Source organism: Strigops habroptila, chromosome 3 (genome assembly GCF_004027225.2).
Source record: "Strigops habroptila isolate Jane chromosome 3, bStrHab1.2.pri, whole genome shotgun sequence".
In the NCBI taxonomy this organism is placed as follows: Eukaryota; Metazoa; Chordata; class Aves; order Psittaciformes; family Psittacidae; genus Strigops; species Strigops habroptila.
The window spans coordinates 74,479,604-74,503,503 of NC_044279.2; the positions used below are offsets into that span (position 1 = coordinate 74,479,604).

Genomic DNA, 23,900 nt, shown 5'->3' on the forward strand with positions numbered 1-23,900 from the left:
ATTCAGTATTATACTCCAAGCTTGACCTCAGGAATTTGCAGTTTAAATTTGCAGTTTTGTCTGTATCTCCTGATAAGAAGCCCAAAATAATTTAATATGGTAGTAACTGACAATACATGATTATGAATTAGCTTTTATTATCCAGGGGGGACCTTTTAAGGTTTCACAAGTTCTGTGCAACTATGCTGCTGTAATTTGAAAAAACTCACAAGTAAAATTTGTATTTTCACAAAGCTGGCTAAAAAAGTTACTTACATTTTCATAATTTAGCCATGTCTACCCAAGACTGAATAATTCACGCCAAGTGTGACGTGAGGGTAAAAATTCCTCTTTAGGGAAAGAGGGGGCAAGTTTGTATTACACATATATGTGTTTATGTGTACGTTATATGTGCGTGCTTGGAAGCAACACGAAGGGTTTTTGTATTCCCTGACACACAGGCATAGGGGTTAAAACCAGGTAAGGCTGTCAAAGATATTTATTAAATTGCATATATCACATTGCTTTCCAATCTGTCTTAGGTATGTCACCATCATGTCTGCCTGTATTTTTGTCCTTCATATGTAAAGCAACTTGGGGTCTAGTCCTCCTAAATGAAAGGTGATACAGAAATGTAAAGGATTAGTATCATTACAAAAATAGATACAAGGAATATGGAAAACATTCCCCACCAAGTTATAAATATGCTAATGCAAGTCAAATCTGGGACCTTAATTGCTTTACCAGAGTTCCTATAAATGCACAGAATTTAACCTCAGAATATCCTGACTAGTCCTGTAAGTATTAAAAAAAAAAAAAAAAAATAATAATCCTTCAGATGTATTTCTCAAGGTTTGTGAGCCAGGTTTCTTCTGCTTGAAAGCCAGCAGCCCTGCCTCAGTGTTGGTTGAAGTTATCCCCGTTCCCCTGCTCCTCAAGTTCATGGAGGGCAGAAGAGGGCTGGAATAAAATACAGCACAACCCTGAACAAAATGATACCCCTTGCGAGCAGCTCCAGCCCATACCATCTAGATTTAGCAGTGTGGAAATGTTCCAGCAATGTACTATTTTGATAATACGCAAAATAAAATTGCTGCCTCATGGTGTACTTAAAGCAGCCTCCCACCTCCACTCCCTCCCACCCCAGCTCCTTGTGGCCAGGAGGAATGTAACTGCAATATAGCCTAGGTGGGGGACCAGACCCACAGCAAAGTGTCCTTCCTATCCTGACAGCTCAGAGAAGCACAAAAAGCTGTGCCCAAAAGCGATAGAACTGCACTAACTAGGGCTTCTTCTCTTGGGGAGGGGTGGCTTTGATTACCCCCGTTTCACAAGCAGGAGGCAGCACAGGAAGATGCTGGGAGGCCGGTATTGTGTGGGACTCCACGGTTCCTTGAATAGAAAGTGCAGCCTGAATGGTTGTGTCTGTGATCGTTAAAGTGCTGGTGGCTTGCCAGCCCAGGTCTCCCTCGAAAACAGCCCTACAGTTCCTTAGAGAAAGGGAGGACTCACAAAAGACAATTTAAAAAACCCTTCTCCTTTCCCTCCCCAGAGCTTCCCTTCCTGTGTGCATTCAAGCCAGGAAAATCCTTACAGCCCTGTAGGGTGGAACCTCGGATCTCATCAAGGACCTCACCATGAGGACTTCCTCTATCAAAAAAAACCCAACCACCATACCACAGCTCGATAAAACCTATTCAGGAGAGGCGTTTCTTCCCTTTATGTGATCCCATAACTAGTAACACCTCAGGGGTTATTTTACGGTAACAAGAGCGGGCTGGGTCTTGTGGTTCTTCCCAGAAGGCAACAAAAGCAGTCTGTTCCCATGGCCTGACCTCGGACACTGAGGACCTACCTGCAGCAGAGCTGAGCTGGCTCTCCATTTGGTGGCTCCAGCAACGCAGGTAGTGACAGCAAGATGATCTCAACAAGGGGCTGAACACAGCAACACTACACCCCAAGGCTGGAGATGAAACTTCTGTGCACCTCCTAGAAATGCATCAGTGTAGTTAGCTTTTATCCAACCTAAAACTTAGATTTACCTCTTTGTCCCTCACTATCTACCTGTAGACTGCAGGTACCCTTTCCTTCTTTCTGCGCTTGCCTCTGGTCATTTAACCTGCAATTCAGACCTTGTTTTCTGGGGTGTCGAAGCACACATCCATCATGCCTATCCACCATCTTCAGCATCCTGACACCACCCACCCCCGGCCCAAGCTACTTTTACAGAATAAATACTAACTACCAACCAGTCCATCCCACAGCTGAACAGTGCATAATGCTGAAGTGGGCAAAAGCTCCAGTAGGCTGCAGACCTTAGCATTTGTGCAGTGAGTTTTCTCTTCCCTATGCCATGGGAGTCAGGACTTTACCATCTCAGAAACCCTTACTATTTGCAGCTGAGAATTGCTAAACTGGGGAGAAGTGGTGAAGGGGTTGAGGGCTGGCTCCTGAAAGGAAAACCTTCCTTGTTTTCACCCCTGAAGGAAAAAGGGCACAAATGCATCTCTCCTCCCTCTTCCCCTCCCCTCCCCACTGCCTTTATAGCATGTAGGGGCTGCGGGGGTCGGGGCATTCCAGCGGCTGCTGGCCAGTATCCTGGAAACTGTCTCCTTTTTCCCAGTCCCAGCCCCTTTTATGAAGGAGACAATGCAGACATACAGTGAGTGCCTTGTGCATCACTTGGGCCCCCAGGCACTTTGACACAGGGATTTCGTACAGTGGCTAACCCCCTCCCCTCCTGCCCTGAGGTCCCCCACACCCAATCCAGGGGGCTTCAGCCTCGCCTTTTCCAGGCTGATCCAGAAAGAAATTGCATGCCTTATTTTCCCAAGCAGCTTGAAAGAAATATGTGTAATGTGATTCCAGGGAAATAATCCAGATAATTCCAGAATTTACCCATGGGTCCTTTTTGGTTTATTTACCCAGGTCTCTTCTTCCCAGTTTCTTTCCCTGTTTCTTCCACCCAATCCCTTGCACATCTCTCCCCAAGAGTCCTACATGTTTCCCCTCTCCTCCTCAGTGTGTTTTGCCCTGGCCCCTCCACAGGGTGGAAAAGGCTGCTTCCCACTCCGGATGAGAAGCGGTCTCCATCCAAAGTGTGGCTTGGCTGTCTTTGCTTGTTATGTCTTGCTCCAAAGGCACAAGCTCTGTCAGAGGATTTGGAGGAATTAGCTATTACAATATCCCAGTGACCCTCTTTGACACACTTTCAGTTATACTGAGCCCATTTCTGGGGTGAAGTTACAAGCCTGCTCCTAAGTTTGTAGCTGATGGACAGTGATGTCCGAAAAAGTGCTTGGGTTCATTCACATCACAGGGGATTTGGGCTCAGGCTTATTTGTTCATCTGAAGGATGGCTTCCCAGTTACCAAGACATACTACAAGCAATTGTAATGACATTTGCTACATCAACTCCACTGAGGTCTCTCACAGGAAGATTTGAGCTATATTTCTTTGATTTCCTTGATCTCTGTCTATCCTAGAAAATTGCTTTATACAGAAGCCATTTTACAGGATACCCTGAAGAAATCCCATGAATTAAATACAAAATACCAGCCTGTCTTCAAAGCTGTATAATCTGTTGTAACTTCTGCTTCACCCAGCTAATGAATCACAGCACTCCTCCAGGCCATGACAACCACCTCAAATCTCTTGTCCTTCCTGGCTACTCCCCAATGCTGAGGCCAGTGTTCTGCACCTTTTCTTACATGGGCTGCTGTCTAGTGGCACTGTACCTGGAGAAGAGCTTCCTGGGCACTTTTCTAGCTGATGCTTGATGCCTGCTGTAATCAGGTAACAAGCTGTAATACCTATTGTAATTGTACCTCTTTGCATTTTTTCCTATTCCTTACCCGTGCAGAGCATTTTCCAGCCCAGTAGTGGCCCAGTAAGTTGTGCAGTCCCCTGCTGCATCCCTGATGGCTCTGCTTTCCACAGATACAGAGGAAAACACTGAAGCAGTCCTTTTAAGCAGCTTGGATATGCTTCTTTGCACCAAGAGAAAAAAAGCAGAGGGAAGGGAGATGAAATAACTCTAGGAGAAACAGTACAAGCTCTGCAGAAATAGCTTTGTCTGGATTCCTGCACTGAACATGTTTATTGGCTGATAGGTTGAGTACCCACTGCACCAACTTTTATTTTAAAAAAGAAAGAGCACAAGGCAGATGTAACTAGTTATTTATCATACAGAGAGAAACTGAAAGATGATCTGTGCTCACCTAACAGAAGTAGCTTGTGAGTTTTCATAGAATCATAGAATCATAGAATAGTTAGGGTTAGAAAGGACTTTAAGACCATTTAGTTCCAACCCCTTGCCATGGGCAGGGACACCACACACTAGACGATGTCACCCAAGGCTCTGTCCAACCTGGCCTTGAACACTGCCAGGGATGGAGCATTTACCACTTCTTTGGGCAGCCTGTTCCTGTGCCTCACCACCCTCACGGTAAAGAACTTCTTCCTTAGATCTAACCTGAACATCCCCTGTTTAAGTTTGAACCCATCACCCCTTGTCCTATCGCTACAGTCCCTGATGAAGAGCCTCTCTCCAGCATCCTTGTAGGCTCCTTTCATGCTCATGTAGGCTGGCCCCAGCCCCTGTACCTGTAGCCCACTGACTCCACCTCCCCTGGATCTTGTGACACATGAGGCTTTGACAGGAAAATTCAAACCCCATGAGGACTGAATTCCTGTGTTTGCAGACTAAAGGCATTAGTATGAAGGAGCAGGGGAGCATGCCGATTTGGGCACCCCTCATACGGGCACAGTACAAGTTGTCCCAGCTGTCAGTGACACCAGAAGGATAAACTCTGGTACTTGAGTGTCTTAGAAATGTGTTAGCAGTGTTGGGTCAGTGATGGCACCCCTTGCTCAGGCAGATGCTTTGCAAACACCTATGGCACTAATGTTATACATGGACTTTATGTGAATTATCTCTTATGTAAGTAATTGGACATAAATTGATCATTTATTTTTCCCTACTGCTATTAAGGATATACTCTGTATCTGACAGACAATTGTGTATATGCTTCCTCCAGCCATAGTCACTGAGGCAGACTGGAACTGTTTCATTGCAGCTCTGGAAAATAAGCTTTTATTCTTTCCAAATTACTTCATAAAAAGAGTCATCAGGTTTCTTGTGGCCCTGTAATCATGTCAGAGCTGAGGCAGAAAGCAGAAGTTTGTTTGATGCTCTTGCACCCAGAAAATATGTCCTTTTCCAGAGCATGCGGGTTCTTCCATCACAAATAGAGAAGGATTCAAGGCAAGCTTTCTCCCTCGAAGAGAAACAGCTTTTAGCTTTTTATTATGGTGCTTCCTCCCTCCCAGACAATGCAGCCACACTTAAATGCACTGCCTAGCAATGTAAATCCTACCCAGGAACGGTTCTTGAGCATGGCCCTGCAGTTTTCTTCAGTCAAAACATGTTCACATGCTAATTTACTGAGATCACAGCAACCACACCACCCCATCTGCACCCTGCCTGGCAAATTATAACGCTGCGTTCTGGCAGGTTGAGCATCTGACATGCTTTATAATAAAGGGATGGCCAGCCAAGCGGAGGTCAGTGCTGCAGGCTGCCCAGGAGAGGGGGTAGGTCTGTATGGCCAGTGCCTTGCCCAGTGTCCCTAGCTGAAGGATGCCAAATAGCCCCCATCTCAGGGCAACGAGCTGCTCCTCTGATTACTAGCAACTGGCTATGCTGGAGGTGAATGGAGATACTTCCTAAGCTCCCCAGAAAGGCTTTGACTGGTTTTCTGGGTGCCCCTCCCCTGCTGCACTACAAGATGCCTGGATAGCCCTGGAGCATGTTACTTCCTACAGCAGAGGTCTGGAAGAGCCTTGCATGGGTGGCTTTGGGGCAGAGAGCATCCACAAATGTCTTGCACAATCTCATGTACCAGAAACATCCATCTACCTTTCTCCTGCATTCCCACCAAAGCAGCATAATCTTCCTTTCCTCCATCTCACGACCACTGCAGGAAATGAAAGCCATTTTGTACATTGTGCATTACTGACCAAAAGACCCTCCCTCTTGCAACAGAGGCATCATGATGTTTCCACAGCATCAGCAATGATTCCAGCTTGCTTTAAATTTCAGGGCTCCAAGGTAAGGCTAAAGCCATTTTTCATTTCAACGTGATAGCCTCTACTGCCCAGAGGCTCCAAAACCCCAGGTGTGAATTGAAAACATCACTCCCGAGATGCTTCAGTAAGAAGTGTTTCATTCTTACCCTGGGCTGTGTCAAAATGATGGGCTGACCAAAACATTTGGCTGCAAATTTCTTAGCACTTGTAGTCTTCAGAGACACTCTGAGCAAGTTAACCCTCCTGGGGAGCTTTCCTTGAAAGAAGGTGATATATTGTGCTGTTAACAGAAAGTTATCAGAGACATGGGATGAGACAACCTGTGTGGAAGGAGGATAAGAAGGAGAGATCACGCAGTGCCTAAGTTGAGATCCCTTGCTCTATTCCGACTCCTTACTCTGGATGTGCTCTCTGTGTGATTACACATGAGCAGAGCCAGTACTGTAGAGATGGGAGAGAGGATTTTTTAACCATGTGAAGGCTCGTTTCCTGCACTAGGCAGTGGAAGCCTCTTTGCTCCATCTGTACTGGGCTTAAGGCTTTGGTTAATCACACTTCATTACAAGCTGAAGCAAAGCAGCACCAAGGAGTTTGCAACCAGCTGGTGAGCAAAGAGGAAAGGCCATAGAGGGAGGAAGTGTGTTTCATAAATGCGGGTAAGGAGTATACATTATGAGTGTGCTGGGAATAAAAACAAGCTTGTACCAGTGAACAGCATGCCTCAAATTTCAGACCAGTTCCTGTGGGTCCACTTAAAGCTTATTCCAGTTTCTGAGAAGTCACTGGTTCCAGCAATAACCCCAGTGTTTAAGAGCGAGAATGTTGACAGACCCTCTAGAGCCGTGCCTCCAGAAATACGATGGAATTATTAAGTGCAATTAGCGTTCCTGTTTATTGTTAGAGGCGTGATGTCTCCGCTTGTCTGCTGAGTTCTTTTTTTTCAGGCAACACTCATATATTCAAGAAAAAGAGAAAAAATTGCCACAGCTCTGTTTTTTATACTGGACAGGGTTGTTTGAGTCATTTGGTCTTGGTCACACCTGGCTGCTACACTGTCCCTCACTGATCTCTATGCAGAGGTCTTATCACCACCATGCTGATGGATGGGCTGTCAGGCAACGGAAGCCTGATACAGCCTTCAGATATCCTCATAAGGATGAAGCAGAAAACTTTTGTAATTATTTTATGTAGGTTCGTTTTGTTTTGTTTTGTTTTTCTAATAAATTGAAAGTTTTGACTTGGTTTTGAGCCAGAATGACAACACAGTTTTTTATTTACATTTCACATTTCTGAGGGAGGGAGCATGCAGCTGAAAACTGGTGTGTTTCAGCCATGGGGAAAATTGCCTTCCTACCGTCTCTCCTCTTTTTTTTATTGGAACAAATAGACACATAGTAAAAATGTGAGCCAGCTTCTTTTTTTTTTTGGTTAGTACTATAAAATAGGGAGCAAAGCCGGCTTCCCCTCATTTTCCTTTACTTCTTTATTCTGTCCTCCCTTTGCCAATTGGAAACAGAATGCAGAGAGTTACTTTGTCTCTGGAAACAGCTCTTGCAGGGCTGAACTGTGTTTTCAATGGTTTCCAAATAGAACAGCTTTTTGGAACTTACATGGTCTTCCTGAAGTTTTAGGGGGGAGATCTGAGAAAATAAATTCGTATTTTCTTCTGTTGAGCTTGTTTGGTGAGGGGAAGAACTGGGGAGATATATTCACAGTGGAAATTATATTGGCAAGTTCCCTGCTGACTATTCAATATAAGGAGGATTATACACAAATAGGAATAAAAAAGCTAAAACTGCCTGTCCTTTTCCTATGTTTTCTTCTCCAGCACTACTGTCAGCCTTTCCCTGTCATAAACAACCAATCCTTCTGAAAGAACTTTGTTGTCTGCATAGCGTAGGCAGATAGGAGCAGAGGTGGTGGAAGGTATATGTCCTTCTCATGGCACTGTTCAGCTCCAAAACAAACACAGTTTCTCAGTTCAGGAGAAGAGATCCTTCATTAGTGACACTGTAGATGCAGATACTGTTTTCTAAATCAGTAGTGGAAAAACAAACAGAATCAATAAGCAGCCCTGCAGAGATAAAGCGAGAGAATAGGCTTCAAAAGTAGTTCAGCTATGATGTTAAAGATCCTTGCCCAACATCAGAAGTAGTTTCTAATGTTGTGCCATATGTTGCTCTCCTTCTTTTACAGAATAAAGATTGAGTATTAAATGAGATATAGCAAGGCATAATCTATGGGAATCTTTGTTCTGGAAAAGATTAGGAGAGCATTTGGTTTTCAGTTTGAAAATAAAATGAAGAAGTCACAAGCCTTGAAGGAACTTTCCAATGTGGTTTTCATCTGGCTTGGCAGGTTTCTTTTGGAGAACAGAAAGCTGAAAGAACATAGGAATTAGGAAAACATGCTGTGACTGGGATAGAAATTCTTCAGCAAAAAGGGAAATGCAGCAGCAAAACAGTATGTAATGAAAGCCAAAAATCTTTAATCATGTTTGTCTCTCTCATTTCTTCTGCAGGGCCAAATATTTCCAGGGGAAGAAGGTGAATGGAGAATTTGATATCCGAGTGGAACAGGTCAGTGGCAAAAGAATTTGGCTCTAATAAGTTGTGTGGACAGGGCTGAGGTTTAGATCACAGATAATCTCCGGATATTTCTTGTCTTGAAGAAAGGAACTAATGAGTTTTAATGAGTCCATTTTACAGAATTGTGGAAGCCGTAAACGAAAATATCTTACTAGGCCATCCCTTCATCCTCCTTACCTTTGCAAAATCAGTTGCTATTTCACTTTAAAATGCAATTTTCTGTTCTGGTGATGGGATTTTAATTTCTTCCATTGGAAGACTATCTCACAGCTCTGTATACATGCCTGAAAAAGTGTAAAACCAGTATGCAACAGTGCATGGTGATGTTATGTTCCACATGAGATCTATACAAGTCTTCTGACTTGCTCTGATTCAAGCCTAAAACCTTTGGTTTAATTATGCAAATCAACTGCATATGGCAAAATCTTTTTATCTGTTTGAAGTCCATAACCAGTAAGGAGGTTCATGGCCTGTTTTCTGGTGTGCTCTGCAGGGCACTGGGCAAATTTTGTTTCCCTTTTAGCCTTCACCAGCCATTTATTTCCTTTGAAAACTCTTGATTCTGCGGTTTGTGCCCTTCTCTCTGTGTTGGTCCAGTGTCTGCCAAAATGAAGTCCCAGTATTAACTGGAACTTTGGATGCTGTTATCAAAGTAGAAATTATTATTAGTAATCATTTGCAGGCACCTAACTTGAAAGCAGGCGTAAGGAGCGATGTAGAGATGATCTGGTGATCCTGAAGGAATCATATGCTTGCTTTATACTCATTAGGGATATAAAATTACTTGGATGGATAAAGAAACCCAGTGAGTACTGTTTGAATGACCTGATATTTTCTGTCTTCATAAAGCTTTTGATTCTGCATCGTGTGTGTCTATGCACACATGTACATGTGTGTGTATAGGATTAGTAATGCAGTGGTTTTGAAGACTTTCTTAGGACCCATTGCCCTTGATAAAGTGCTCCTTCTTCTTTCAAAGGGGTGCTGTCCAGTTGCCTAGGACTGTACATGAGCACACATGTTCTGATCAGCCAGTACTGGGTGGTATTAGGAAGAACGATTCTCACTTGCACTTCCTTATCAAAGTCTTTATTTTGCTGGCAGCCTCACTAAATGTCCTAAAAGACAATAGCAAAGGGAAAAAAAAAAAAAAATCACATTTTTCACACAGAAGCAAGGAATCAAATAATAATTCAGAGTTGTCCTTCAAACCTCTGATCCAAGCCACTACACTGCTCAAAGCAGGATCAGCTTCAAAGCTGGACCTGGTACTCTTCAAAATGACCTGTTAATTCCTTCCTAAACCTCCAGCCTCTGCTTTTCCCCTTATAGGCTTTCTGCTCAAATGTTGTTGCACTTGAAGTCCTTACAAAGAACCTATCTTCGAATGGTTGGTGAATGGAGAGGGGCGGAAGTGGACTCTTGATCCCTGATGGGTTAAACCCAGCAATGACTCTCGTCATCGTCACTGGGCAGCTTATCGGATTTTCCCAAGGACTCTTTCAGGGAGACTTTCCTAGTCTGTCACTTGAAATCCTTCACATAGGCTGAACGTCCATGCTTTAGATGAGGCATCAAACTGCTCCAAGTAAAGACCGTAGGGCTAGTGTAATTCTGCTGGTGAGGACCATTGCCAGCGCCCTTGCAGCCTTCTTTTAATACTGAGCATAGTGACTGCAGCTCTGCCCAAGTGAATGAAGCGTGCCGTGGGTAGGAGAGCTGAGCAACAACAAACAAGGGTCCTGGCTGCTTCCACTAAGCCCCTCCCTGCCCCTTAGACCAGGCAGCTGAGCCTCCAAGTAGTGGTCATTGGACTGCTCTTGACTCCCCCAGACCCCAAAAGCAGAAGGGATGATCACTTTCCCCAGCTGGATCACTGTCTGTCAAGGGAAACACAGAAGCTGCGTTGTCACAGGCAGTCCCTGAATCTGACCTCAGGCCCCTCTCCATATCATTAAGGCCAAGAGAAGGGCTCTTCTTTCTTCAAACTCTGGCTTTTTGTCCTCTAGGTTTTTCTTGCCCATATATCCTTGCTCAGTATTTCTTGAAATTCAATTTTCTTTCATTGCTCCCACCCTAATTATCTAGAGCCTTCCTCTCTTCTTTCTCTTCTTCCTCAAGCACAATCCAGGAGCCTAAAGTGTTGTGGAACAGGTCCTCTGAGGCTGAACACAGACCCTATCAACTTGAAAAATGAATGTTCATCCATTATGGGGAAAAAAAGCAGGGAATAGCTCTGTTTACCAGACTGGTCCACAGCTTTCTCTTTAAGTGCCTAGCTCTTCACTACTGTAACTGACCCATGAAAGGCACACAGACTGTGCCATCATGCTCAAGCCCTGTTCAGTTCTATTCCTGTTCAGAATAAAATCTGCATCAGACCAAGATTTGACTCTTGGGCACCTCTTAAGCCACTTAGTCTGCTCAGTAAGTTCATTTAGTTTTTCAGTTTTCCATTTGATCCTGCTTCAGATAACCACACATTATTGACTCGGACAGAAATACAGTTTGCCTTTGGAAAGTTTTTTATATTTTATAGGAAAAAAACTGCCTTTGATCTGAAAAGCTAAATAACAAAAAAAGTTTGAATGTCAGAAAGCAATGAAAGGAAATATCCAAATGTTAAATACTCTTGAAAAACCACATCGGGAAAAAGCAACTGCCCTGTTTTTCTGACCGTGCTAATTTTTTTGCCATTCTTCCAGGATGCTCCGTAGTTGGTTTAAACTGAAGGGAGAGTTTGCCTTGTTGCTTTTTCTCTTCCTCTTTCATCTCCACCTCTACTACATCTTAATTCTTTCTTAGCAAGCCATTTTGGCAGTCTTTGGGGGAAAGCAGAGCAGGATAGTAGGTGATTTTTTTCTTTAAGTCATTACATCACTTATTTGTAATGGAGCAGGAGTGCTGAAAGCAGCACTGACTCTCCCTCTCTCAGCAGCGGGAAGTCACTTATCTAATCTGGTTATACACCCCTACCAGCTCTCGGAGCTGCCTCTCCCCCTTGGCTGTCATCCGAGGAATGCAAGACATATGTGATCATGCTGTCTCGCTCCATCTATCCCCCACACCCAACACTGGAAGGCACTGGCTGATTTCAGCCAAATTGGAGAAACAGGCAGAGTTTCAAGATATTGAGTTACTACAAAAGGTGATTTCAGTTCATATTAGATGCTGAATAATCCATAGGGAAGAGACTATTAAATGCCATCCTGCTGCTCAGGGAGCTGCTTCTGTAAGACTCAGTTTGTATGAAAATAGATTTTATGGACTCTCAAAGAAGGTTTTATGGTTCATTAATACAAGAATGAATTGCATGACCTTAGTACCACCCCAAGGTCTTTGCTATTCAGCTATGTCCATTACCAATAGTGAAAAGCAATGGACAAGAGATGCTATGGGCACCGTCTGGTGCCTGTAAATAGTGGAGAGAATTGTAAGGGATACTGGGGTAGGTTGCTATTTTATGCTAAAAATAAGGTTCTTATATTTTGATTCATATTGTTGCTTTTACTTGTCTTATGATTTCTAGCTTTGAGAACTGCAGTATATACATATTCAGTTCTTGAGAAATACAAATGCTAGAAAAATTCTTTTAGACATGAAAAGTTTAAGTTGGATTTAATGGCTCTAAAGTTCAGTTGCGTTTAAAGAAGAATCTTGAAGTGGCCACAGGACTTGACCACATACTTTTAGTCTCTCCCAAAATTAATTTTGCTTTTATATTGTCAGTCCTTCAGTGGCTGGCCAGAAGACAGGAGGCATCAGACAACACAGTATCTTCAGGAAGAGGAGGAATTAGACCATAGACCTTATGCTCTGTCAAATGTCTTTCATCACTAGAGGCAATTGTAGCATCTCAGCAGATCCTTCCTCACCCTCTCTGCCCTGTCCCAAAGAAAACTAAGCCTTGCATGATCTACGGATTTCATATGGCTCTGGGGTTTCCCATATCATCATAACATAGCCCAGGTGAGGGGCTCCTTGGGCGTTAGGTGTGGTGTCCCATGTACAATGGGACACCACATGGCTGTGTATCCCTAGCACACCCAGAAACAATGAGAAGAGGGCAAGAAGCTGGGGCTGAGACCTGGACAACCACAGACCCATCGAATGGACTGTAACACTGGGCGGTGGCAGGATGAGTGGACACTTGCCATCTGTCTGGGAGAAAGATGCCCACAAAGCAGGATGTGCAGAGCAGGGTCACTGGGATGACCACGGAGACCTGATTTATGAGAGGAGGCTGGAAGAGTTGGGTTTGTTTATCTTGCCAAAACAGAGGATGAAGGAGACACAGATGCTTTTAATAAATATACTGGTTTAAGAAGGGTTTTTGTGACAGGGTGCCTGCAGTAGCAAGGGGTTAGACCCTATGGCTCTAGTGGGTTTTTCCAGTCCTGTGCCCCGTGTTGACCAACGAGAGCCTAGGAGGGAGAGAGGAGAGCACAGACCTAGTAGGCAAGAGCAAACAGCACTTCTTAGATAGAATCTGCCACCTCTGGGGTACCTTTCCTTCAGCTATTTCCCAAAGGCATTTAAATATATGCAGAGACATCTTTCCTGGCACTGGCTAATTGGTGGTGGAGGGGGGTGGAAAGAGTGATGAGGCCAAAAGGTTCATCTAAACTTTTATTCCTGTTGTTTGTCCACCCATCTCCTTCCCACCATTTCCTGCTGTGACGAGGTGGGTCTGTCTGTCCGCCTGAAACACATTCTTCTCGCACAGCTCATCCACTTGTTCCCGCTGCCTGGTTTATTTTCAGGGAATGATTATTTAGTGAACTCCTATGTACATTCTTCTGGAAAAGTCTTGTGGTATAGATTATGACTGCATTGGCAGCATTGTCAGGAAAAAAGTTGTACTTGGCGCTCACAGAAGATAATTGTAATACAAATCATGAATTCCAGCTCCATTGTACTTCCCGTCCTAAAGAGGTATTTTCATGTGCGGCACAAAGTGGTCCTTTCAAAAGGTAGAGTCTGATAGGCCCATGTGTGAGGAGAGGAAAAGTAGTCTATCATCAAATAACCACATAATTTTTATTCATGGTATGTTTAGGTTTGGGGGTTGGTTTGTTTTTTTTCAAGTGAAAGCCAGAAAGCTGTTCAAGAACAGCAACAGCAGTTCTCATAGCTTTGCCACACACAAGCATTCAAAAACTATGAATAAAGAGACCTGGAGAAGCAGCAAGAATGACTCAAAAAATAATTTCTTACATACATAGTGTCTTCTTTTATTATTTTTTTTCACTTCCATCAGCTTTTGGAGGTTTACAGAGTTCATGGTTTTGAGCTACTTTTTCCTGGGATGGAGAATTTAGAAATGTGCTTTTGATAAAGCTCCAATTTTTGGGTAGTCATACCACTTCTGAAAAGAGAATTCAATACACAGTTCCAAATGCCATCAGAGCTGATGCACCAAAAGGCACTCACACAGGTCAAGATATGTGGACCTTCAGCATCAGCGCTGTCTGTAGCCTAAGAGTATGCATCCTAGCTTCAGGACTTGTGAAGAGCAGTTGTGGAAACTCCCCTTGGAGCCACACAGCAGCATCCCTCCCGAGCTGGACAGTCTCCATCCTTTTCTCCCAGAGAGCAATCCCAGCACTGTGGGTGGGTGGGGAGCAAGCTGCCTCCCCGGGGGATAATGTCTCAGGAAAGAGACACAGGGAATAAGGGTGTGTAATCTCTAATTCCGCAAGCATGTGCACACCAAGCACGCACAGCCCCAGCCCTCCCCCTGTTCATGTCCATTTGATCTGTTCATCCTTCTGCCTTTGCGGGATTTAGGGATTGCTTACTTTCCCCCTGTAATGCTTATGATGGTTGTAGTGAAACGTGCTGTTACGGGAGTGCAGTCTGGTGTCTGCCAAAGTCTTTCTTTCCTTGTACATATTGGAAGATCCACCAAAAAGTAAAGCATAAAATCCACCGAGGAATGTATGTAATTTGATTAGACAGTAGTAATTCCTCATTCCAAGTGCTTAAGCCATGACATGGACCAGCCTGTTATCCTGACTGGATAATGTGTGTCATGGGGCAGGGAGATCAAAGCAGATATGTAATGATAATTGGTGAGGAGTTTCAGGTGCAAGACGGGGGAGTGGAGAGCCTTGGTCAGAGCACAGTCAGTGGGCAGGGAAAAGCCAAAGGACACATGGAGACCGGGGAGCTCCAGCCATGCAATAGACTCAGTGCCCTGCAAGTCTTGCGGCTCCAATGCCACAGGTCAACTTCTTCCATGTCCATGTGGGTGAGAACGGACACATGGTGAGTTACGGGTCTGAGTAACCACCAGACTTGTGCTTGGGATCCTGATGTGCGTGCTCTGTATTGCCCAAAAAGCCAGTGTATGTGTTACAGCGTGTAGTGTGTTGCACTGAGGAAAGCGCAAAGGTTCCCTGGCAGTGCTAAAACCCTCTCTGTTACTTTTGTGTATGTGCAGGATGTATGCAAATGCATATATAAATGCAAATATTCACACAAAAGTCTAATACAACTTTGTGTCGCCCTTTTAAGCAATAACTAGCCAGACCAGCTTTTAGTTAGTTATGTACAGATGAGGGTTTAGAAAATTCAGTGGCTAAAAAAACCCCAGTGTGCTCGTCACTGCATGGATGAGCCTGCTTGCTTTAAAAAAACTAAAAATCAGCCACCGTGACCCCAAAACATAAATCCAAAAACCTGTCTTGCATCCCTATTCCTGCATTCCTCTGCCACAATGAAGATGAACTGACCCTCAGCATCTGCTCAAGCAGCAAAATGGAATGCTTTCCTGGGCTTCCCCTTTGACATGCAGGGTGAAGTTTATTAAGGACATCTGCCAGATACCAAACTTATCACAGGATGGTTGAGGCTGGAAGGCACATCTGGATATCTCATAGTCCAATATCTTGCTCTGATGAAGGACACATAAAGCAGGCTTCCCAAGACCATGGCCAATAAAAGTTTCATGTTCTCCAGGGACGCATACTCCAAAGGCTCTCTGGGCAACCTGTTCCAGTGTTTGACAATCATTGCAATAGAAAGGGAGTTTTCTTGGTTTTACATGGTATGTAGAGTTTTTCATTTTGTGCCCATTTCCCCTTGTCTTTTCCCTGGGCACCACTGATAAGAGTATGGTTCCATCTTCTTTACTACCTCCCATCAAGTTTTCATAGGCATTGACAAATCTCCCCCTTATGCATCAATCATCAATGGCAGATGCACAAGACAGGAAACAGAAGGCAAGTCAGTAGCCTAGACAAAGAAAAACAAGGATTACTGTGGATCTCAGACAGAATCTGAGTTAAAAAACAGTCATGTTGCTGCACATATGACAAATCCATGCTGGAACATACAGACAGCATTATTTTATGTAAGGTGAGTGGCCTTACTTCTTACTCAACAATGTCCAGGTCTCTGCTTGAAGGATCATGGGGAGTTTGTGCCATTACAACTCAAGAAAGTTTCAGGCCTGTCAGAGATGATCCCAGTGACAGCAACAACATTAATCAATGTGCTGAAAAACAACACCTACATGAAAATGTTCCAAGAATGAGGTTGGGTTTGTCCGGAGGAGAAAAAAAAAAAAGGAGGAGTGAAGGGTTAGCTTTCAGGTTCTGTGGGAGAAAGTAATGGACAAAAAAAAAATACAGTCTTAAATTGTAAGGAGAGAGATTTAGGCTGGACATTGGGGAAAACTTCCAAGGTTGTTAAGGCACAGATTACCTAAGGAGGTTCCTCACCTATGGAAGTGTCAAGAAGATTATGTAGTATCTGCATACACTGGCAGAGGTAGACCTGATCTTGCCTTAGGAGTGAGAGACAGTCAGGTTATATCTTGAGGTTTTTCCAACACAACTTTCAGTTATTCTATGAAAAGTGCTTAAAATCCACCTTGAACACGTACTTCCCACGAATCATTAATAGGTATAGCTACCAAGCCAGGCATTTCTACTATTGCACGATTTAAAATGACAAAATCTTCCTTGTTCTATTATCAGCAAACAGAAAGAGAAACTCTAAAATAGCTCACCAAAAAGATCTCCAGCACCTAGAGAACACTGATGGGAGAAACTGAGAATAGCTTAAGGTTTAGTCCAAATGATGTGGAGAGATTTCTGAATACCTGAAATAGGCATTAACAGAACTATTCTCAAAATATCTGTGGTCATCCTCCAGATCTGGGCCTTACAGAAGAATGAAATGTTTTTACTCCCACAGTCTGTATTACGCTATTCTTCAAGACGGATTGTGTCACGTTTGTCACACATGGTTCAATCTTGCCCTGAATGTTTTTGCAGCCACTGGCACCGTTGCAAAGCAAGTATAAAACACCATCAGGCTAATGTAATGACTTCTTCTATTTGATGAGTCCTAATGCAAATGACTCTGCAAGGCCACGGGGAGCTGGGCTCTCCTGTTTTATGCATAGTTACCTGTCACTCTATCTGCACGGATGGCTTTCAAAGACCTCTTTGTCTGCAAGGTAAACTCAGGCTGGAGATGATCTCAGACTTCAAATCCCAGCCAAGGGAAGTCATCAGGCTACAAAACCCACAAAGTTAAAAATACAGGGAGCACTGGAAAATCAACAGGAAACAATTTCTGCTGACTGAAGTTTTCAGCCCTCTTCTAAACACCAGCTAGCAGCGGCCTGTCGGATGGGATAAAGCAACTACATGAAAGCAGCAGTGGTCCTTAACTTAGTCCATTTAAGCATGAGCGAGTGTCAGGAAAAGATAAGGATTGTCCCTCAGCTGTGATGGTATATCTGGATGTTTTAGGGGCGAGGAAGTTGAGTTCCCCAGACCCTCTCTCCTCCCTCTTTGCTAGGGTCCCCTGGACAATAGTCGCCTAAAGGGATTTTTCCTTTTCTTTTGGCTCTTGACATTACCAGGCCTGAAATTAGTCCTGGCAGTTTGGTATGAAGTACTTACTTACCATCTTGGGGGATTCCCAGGCCTGTTGGACATTAGGTGTCTGAACACATCTTTGTTTGGTCTGACTCAGGGCAATGCCTGTCACACCAACTTACTTAGATTGTAAGTACCAGCCATCAAATGAAGTTTGAACATTTTCACCCCCAACAAAGCAAAGTGCTAAGCTTTTTAGTACAAAATCACTATGGAAAAAGATTACAGAAGAAAAGCATAAAAACCATGAAAACACAGACCTAAAACTTCCCTTTCTTTCTCTGGTGTTCATATCAGATGATTGCATTCCTCAGCTGCAGAAGCTGAAGGTCCAGCTCAGTAAGCCTCTGCCTTCAGAGTGGGACACCTCTGAGGCATCTGAGGCATACACAGACACAGAGGTTGGAAAACCATCCCTTCATCTCCACAGTCCATAGAGCCTCTTAAGCCTACATGTAAGCTAGCAAGCTTGCCTAGACCCACTGTAGAGCTCATCCACAAGAGCATCTGCTCTTGCTGAATTTCATCAAGGAGGACTCCCCTCTCCCTACCTCTATTGAGATTTTTTAAATATCTAAAATGCAGGTGCCTTTTAGAGGTACATATTTTCTTCTATCCTATCCAATATGATCACTGGGGAAGCGTGGCTGTGACCAAAACAACACTGTGCAATCTCAAAAGATAAGTCCAGCCAGTTACCTGAACTACTACCATCTTCCCTCTGTTCATGTGTGTGTGTGTGTGTGTGCTTGAAGCAGGATTTATTTCCTGGCAACAGGAATTATCCCCCTCCTTTCATTGTAATTGGGAGTTGTTACAGTGATGTAAGGTCATGTAAGGGTGTTGCCTTGAAAAGTTTACACAGGGCCGCAGACATGAAATCTCATTACATCATTGGGTCACCAGTCCACGGTCATTGCTTTAAAATTATGTGGATTTTAAAAAAAAAGGAAAGTTTGAAGTTATTTTTTCATTTGTCGTCTGGCCTCTGAGCATTTACAGGTGCACTGGTTCTCCATTGGCAAGTTTTTTCCATGCATTCATGAGGAGAAAACATACTTTTTTCAATCTGGGGTGGGGGGGAGTGTCTGTATAAAAGTTGTTCCTGTCACTATCTTACTATCCTTTGGTTCCAGCTAGTAGAAGTATCACAAGAACATTAAATAGTACAAGGATCTCAATAAAATTACGAGCATTAGCAATACCATCTGCATGCTCTGATATTACATAGGCACTGGTTAGAAGAGGAGTTTACTGCTGCCCAGTCTCCATCATACTAAGTCTCAAAGAAACACCTAACAGGAAAGGGAAAAACAGCTGTTCAAAGGGAGACAACTAAATTTTCTGTGTCAAAAAAAGAAAACCTGATGATTCGTATTTGTATTTATAGTTGTATTTGTATTTGTATTTGTATTTGTATTTGTATTCATATATACAGGCACTAGTTTAACATAGGATTCTGAATCTGTACAGGTATGTTTTCATTGAGCTGGAAAGGTAGGACTTGCATGGCGCAATAAGAGGCTATTCTAGCTTAAGGTCTGCTTATTTTTTCGTAAAGAACAGAATCAGGATTTGGAACCCAAGATGAGCACTGATCAGCTAATCCTGCCATTCTTCTCCTACAGAGAGTGGACTGAGACCATTGAGTCTTGCTGGCACTCCTTCTGAGGGGCAGCAGAGCCAGCGGCCGTGCAGGAGGATTATCACACCTCTCGCCCAAGTTAATTGCTCTGATTTGTGTCTTAACCTTCACCGACACCTACTGCAGCCATAATCGCACCCGTGTACATTGCCTTTTGCTCCCCATAGCTTTAATATTCCTGGCCAACATTTCCAGCCTTGTAAGTCACACCTCTTTGAAAATATAAAGTGTTTGAATAATTGAGCAGTGCTGTTAATAGCCTTCCCAGCTTTGCTAACCCTCTGATAGTTAAAATCTTAATAAGTAAACCACATCAGGTGAGTTTCTCTGCTTATCATCTTCCTGCAGCTTAATGAGGCTTTTTAGCTATTTAGCTATTTAGGTTTAAATCTTTTGTATTAGGTTTATAGCTGGCCAGTGGCACGACAGCCAACTCAGACATAATTCTAAATGGATGTTTCCAAGTGGAAACTTGGAATTTGAATTCAAATGACCTTACCTCTTTTTTATTATTATTATTATTCTTTCCTGTATGCGTTTTTCAGCTTGCTCATTCTTAATTCCTTCAGTACTTATTACTGCAATAAGCCTAATCCTTTATACTTGTACACCCCAAGAGTGGGAGCCATAAATACTTCTGCAGTCTCTCTAGGGCAAAACAGCTGTAATTGGATCTTCCATTGCCTCACAGAAGAAAAAAAGAAAAAGAAGGAAAGGCACATTCCAGCCGAAGACAATTCCATGTCTCTGTCTGCGTGTTTGTGCCCTTCAGTAACACTCTCTCCTTTTACTTTGCTCCAGGGTGAGTTCTCCGAGCTGAACCTGGCTGCTTATGTCACGGGCGGCTGCATGGTGGACATGCAGGTCATGAGGAATGGCACCAAGGTGGTAAGGTGAGGAATACCAGCTTGTCTTGAAAATCCGGCTTGCCGGAGCAATGTTGGGGCAAGCAGGATGACCTAAGGGTCTGACTGGTACCTGAACCAGGGCAGCGCAGTCCTGATGACTTCAAGGTTTCCTGGTAGCGATGGAAAGACTGACCTGACTGAAGGTTTTGTATCAGGTCTCAGATGCACATTATGCCATACATTGTTTCCAATCTAGACCCTTTGTGCAACCACGAATGCCTCTTTTTCAGGTTCTTTTTAGCCTCAGGCCTCCCAATAAAAGGGACAATGGATCTTCCTTTCCCTTGATTTTTCTCTCCTGTGTCAACTAACCTTCATTGTAAACAGTGGCTTGCATTCATTAGCCTACCTGTGTTAGTAATGTCAGTCCTGATCCCAGTGGATTACCCTTGCAGTATCCACAAAGCCATTCCATTACCCTGATCTTTGCAGCCTGGTTTGCTCCTGAAATACCACCTTTTTTTGTTAGAGATTCCCAGACTTGTTTTGTTAGAGATGCTCCAAACTTGCATTGTGGTATATCTCAGAGGTAATACAGTATATCTGATGGGGATTTCTGTTCCTACTAGCGTTACTTCATAATTGCAGTCACTGCAAACAGACTCTTTTCCTGAGCAATGCTTTCTCAATCATGCACCCTATTCACTTTCCAAAAGCATTGCTTGCCTTTATTCTGACACCAGAGTGCCTGCAATTTGGAGTTAATGTTAGATGCATTTTTACTGGTGCTATATAAAGAGCAGTGTAAGCTGTCATATCTGTGTATGATGGTAAAATGCCTCTGTTTACATAGCCCTGATATTACCTCTCACCCTTTTATTCCCAGGCCTACATCTTAATGAGCCTCTGTCATTACAACTTCTAACTCTACATTTCATCTTTGATAACAATAGCTTTTCTTTGCTCATGTTGAAATCTCATTGCTATTCCCAATCCATTTTTCTATCCTCCCTACTTCTTCTGTACAAATCTTTTGTGCTTTTTGGTGTATACAGTATCTCCAAGTTTAATATTGTTTGCACATTTAATCAATGCTTTTGTCTGTTAGCTTCTAGTTCAGAAGTAAGGCTAGAGACACATAATATAGCATGCAGGGATATTTTTGAAAGAGATTATTAGAACAGCTGAAAAACAGTGATTCTGAGTGTGCTGGCCTCCGTTTAATTTCTCAAGATGTCATTTCCAGTCCAAACAGTGCAAAGCAACACTTGTCACTGTCAATTAGCTATGACTGTGGTCCATCAATTTATTTCAGGTCTTGACAGCTCTTAATCTCCAGTCATTCTTTAGTGCAATTTCACAAGCCTCTGTTAAAAAATTTTAAGGTTGTGTCTGTTACATCCATTTGCTTTCTCTCGTCCCACAAATGTCTGTTTCTCAGTGAAACAAAGCGTATGTCCCATGAACCAGCCTCTGGAGCATCCATCAGACAGTGCGCCATGCTAATGTGTTCTTGTGTTCGCTTGCTCACGATGCTGGAAGGTTTCCGAAAACCATTTCCTAGGTTGATCACATCTCCATTTTCCTTCCCTTGCCTTTCCTCCCAAAGCCATTCATACATCTGGCAGAAAGATCTTGAGCTATTAAACTGAAACTGAAGACAAAATTTATTTCACAAGAGTGTCTGGTGCATGGTGTTCGTGTTTCTGCTCACAGTAAATACACAGGTATCGCAGCTAGCCTTTTTGTGTGGATGTTTATATATGAAAATGCATGTCTCTATGAATGGCATTAGTTCAGGTTTTTTGGGTTTGTGTATGCATGCTTAAGGACACGTGCATTTGTGTGGTGGAAAATGGATTTGGCAAATACATGCTTGTCTGGATACCCAATTTATATGGCATGTGTTGTCCATGGTTTGCTAGAAGTCCTTACAAGCACTAGCCATTTGTTTGCAGCCTGTGCCACTGTGCCCCTCTCCTGCCCAGCTCAGAAGGGTTAAGAGCTCAGGCCAGCCAACTTCCACAGCCACTCCTAGAAGTTACAGAAATAAAAACTCTTCTTCATTTTCAATGGTGAATTACAGACCATACTGCTACTGAGCTGTGTGGAGGCCCTTCACTCATCCACATGGGTGCAGCTTGTTTCTCACTCCCTCCAAGTCTCTCATCCCACCCACAGCCTTGTCCTGCCTGACCACAGGCACCCCTCAGGGTGCCCAGCCACAGGGAAACGTGACACAGGACACTTTCAACTGACATGTGTGCACCAAAACTGCTGCTGATGACATCTTTTTCCATCACTTATTAAGCCTCTGTTAATTATTAAGCAAAAGACATACTCACAAGTCAGAATGTTTCTAGATGGTGAGGTATAACACTCATCATGGTTTTTGAATACTCAAAGCCCATGGAAATCCCACTGACAAGTTACAGCTAGGAAATATGACAGCATCCTGCCAACAGGAACATGTGGGATTCCCCTCCTACAGGAACTATGCCTCCTTCACACTCTTCTTCAAAGCAAAGGCAACAGAGCGTGACTCTGGCATAGTCAAAAGACAGTGAATGTACTACAGACCAGTAGATTTTAAGTTAATGAAATAATAAATGTTTATAACAAGAACAACAATAAGAATAATAAAGCAACCACTGGGCTATTCTCCCCAGTTCAAAATTATGTTAACTGATAAACTATCTAACAATCTATTAGCCTATTAAATTCTGCCATTTTGCAGCAGATTTTCTAGTTCTTTCTTTAAAATGGTGACATCCTCTTGCGCATTTAATTCAAAGCTCTTTCTTTGCTGATCCCTTGACGCTTTCTGACACCTTGAAGTTAAGGCATTCTTTTAGACCCTGTGCCAACTGACTTGAACATCGCCAGGAAAGAATTGCAGTTCTTTTACCTGGGATATAAATCCCCTAATAAGAAAGTATAATGGTCCTTGAAACCCTAGACTTGCCTCAGGAAAATTTAAGAAAAAAAAAATTAAAATGAGCTTTAGAAGTATTATTGTCAATTAGAGAGAATTAAAGAGAACAAGGAACTGTAAGTATAGAGATCTCCATGACTATTAGACTATGTATCTCGAAACAAGTAGCTTCAAGCAAGTTGGCAAACAACAACTGAAGCCAGGCATTACTTTGCTTGCCTGGATTTAAAACAAGTGTGGCTCCCAAATTTAATTTTACCGTAAGGAAATTCTGGTCTCCACCTCCTTTTTTTTAGCTATTAAGTTCTGCACATCTGCAGGATAGGGTGAGGGATTTGGTAGTCTCAGTGGAATGTGCTACTGGAGAGAAAGATTACCATCTAACAAATCTAAAACAAACTGCATGTGTTTTGTCAGCTCCAGTTCAACCATGGTATGCTATGGCTCCATCAGCCCATTCAGTACATTTTCTTCAGAGACAGAAGAAAAAGAGCTGTCCATGGAGTATCTCACCCAGTCCCTAGCAAGCACTTTCCTTCTTCAGTGGCCTGTAACATATTCCCTGAGGAGAGGTCAGGGGTATGAGCTGGGGTCCAGGAGCAGCACTGGGCTCAGCCAGGGCTGGCAGGGGCAGAATCTCCAAAATGTTGGTCCTTGTTACCCCAACACTTCTTTGGGTAAAATTGGCACCAGAGCTTCCCAATGAAAAGTTAAATATGGGAAGCAGGAGGTGGTACTTCTTCATCCCAAAGGATTCCTCACCAACTTCGACACAGCAACCCCTTCACAACAGAGAAATGGAGTCATTTCTGGGTGCGATGGCTGGACTACTAAGCAGTGTGAAAAAACAAGTGTGGACTGACGCCTGCTTTTAAAATACTTGGGTGGATTCTTCATCCTCCTTCCAGTGCATGCACA

General features: G+C 43.3%; 1 protein-coding gene and 1 long non-coding RNA gene across 3 annotated transcripts in view; one reads left to right on the plus strand and one right to left on the minus strand.

Annotated features, from left to right (window-relative positions):
- The window catches only part of SYN3 (synapsin III), a 201,995-nt gene that overhangs the window by 26,237 nt on the left and 151,858 nt on the right, over positions 1-23,900 (plus strand). For both annotated transcript variants that reach the window (XM_030477996.1, XM_030477997.1), the window contains 2 exons: positions 8,591-8,648; positions 20,001-20,092. In XM_030477996.1, the coding sequence (XP_030333856.1) occupies positions 8,591-8,648; positions 20,001-20,092 (150 nt within the window). The remainder of the gene's footprint in view (positions 1-8,590; positions 8,649-20,000; positions 20,093-23,900) is intronic.
- Positions 525-2,393, minus strand: LOC115604700. The gene is made up of 3 exons (XR_003990383.1): positions 2,295-2,393; positions 1,835-1,968; positions 525-939 (listed from the first exon to the last, which is right to left on the minus strand). It is a non-coding gene; the product is annotated as an uncharacterized LOC115604700 (long non-coding RNA).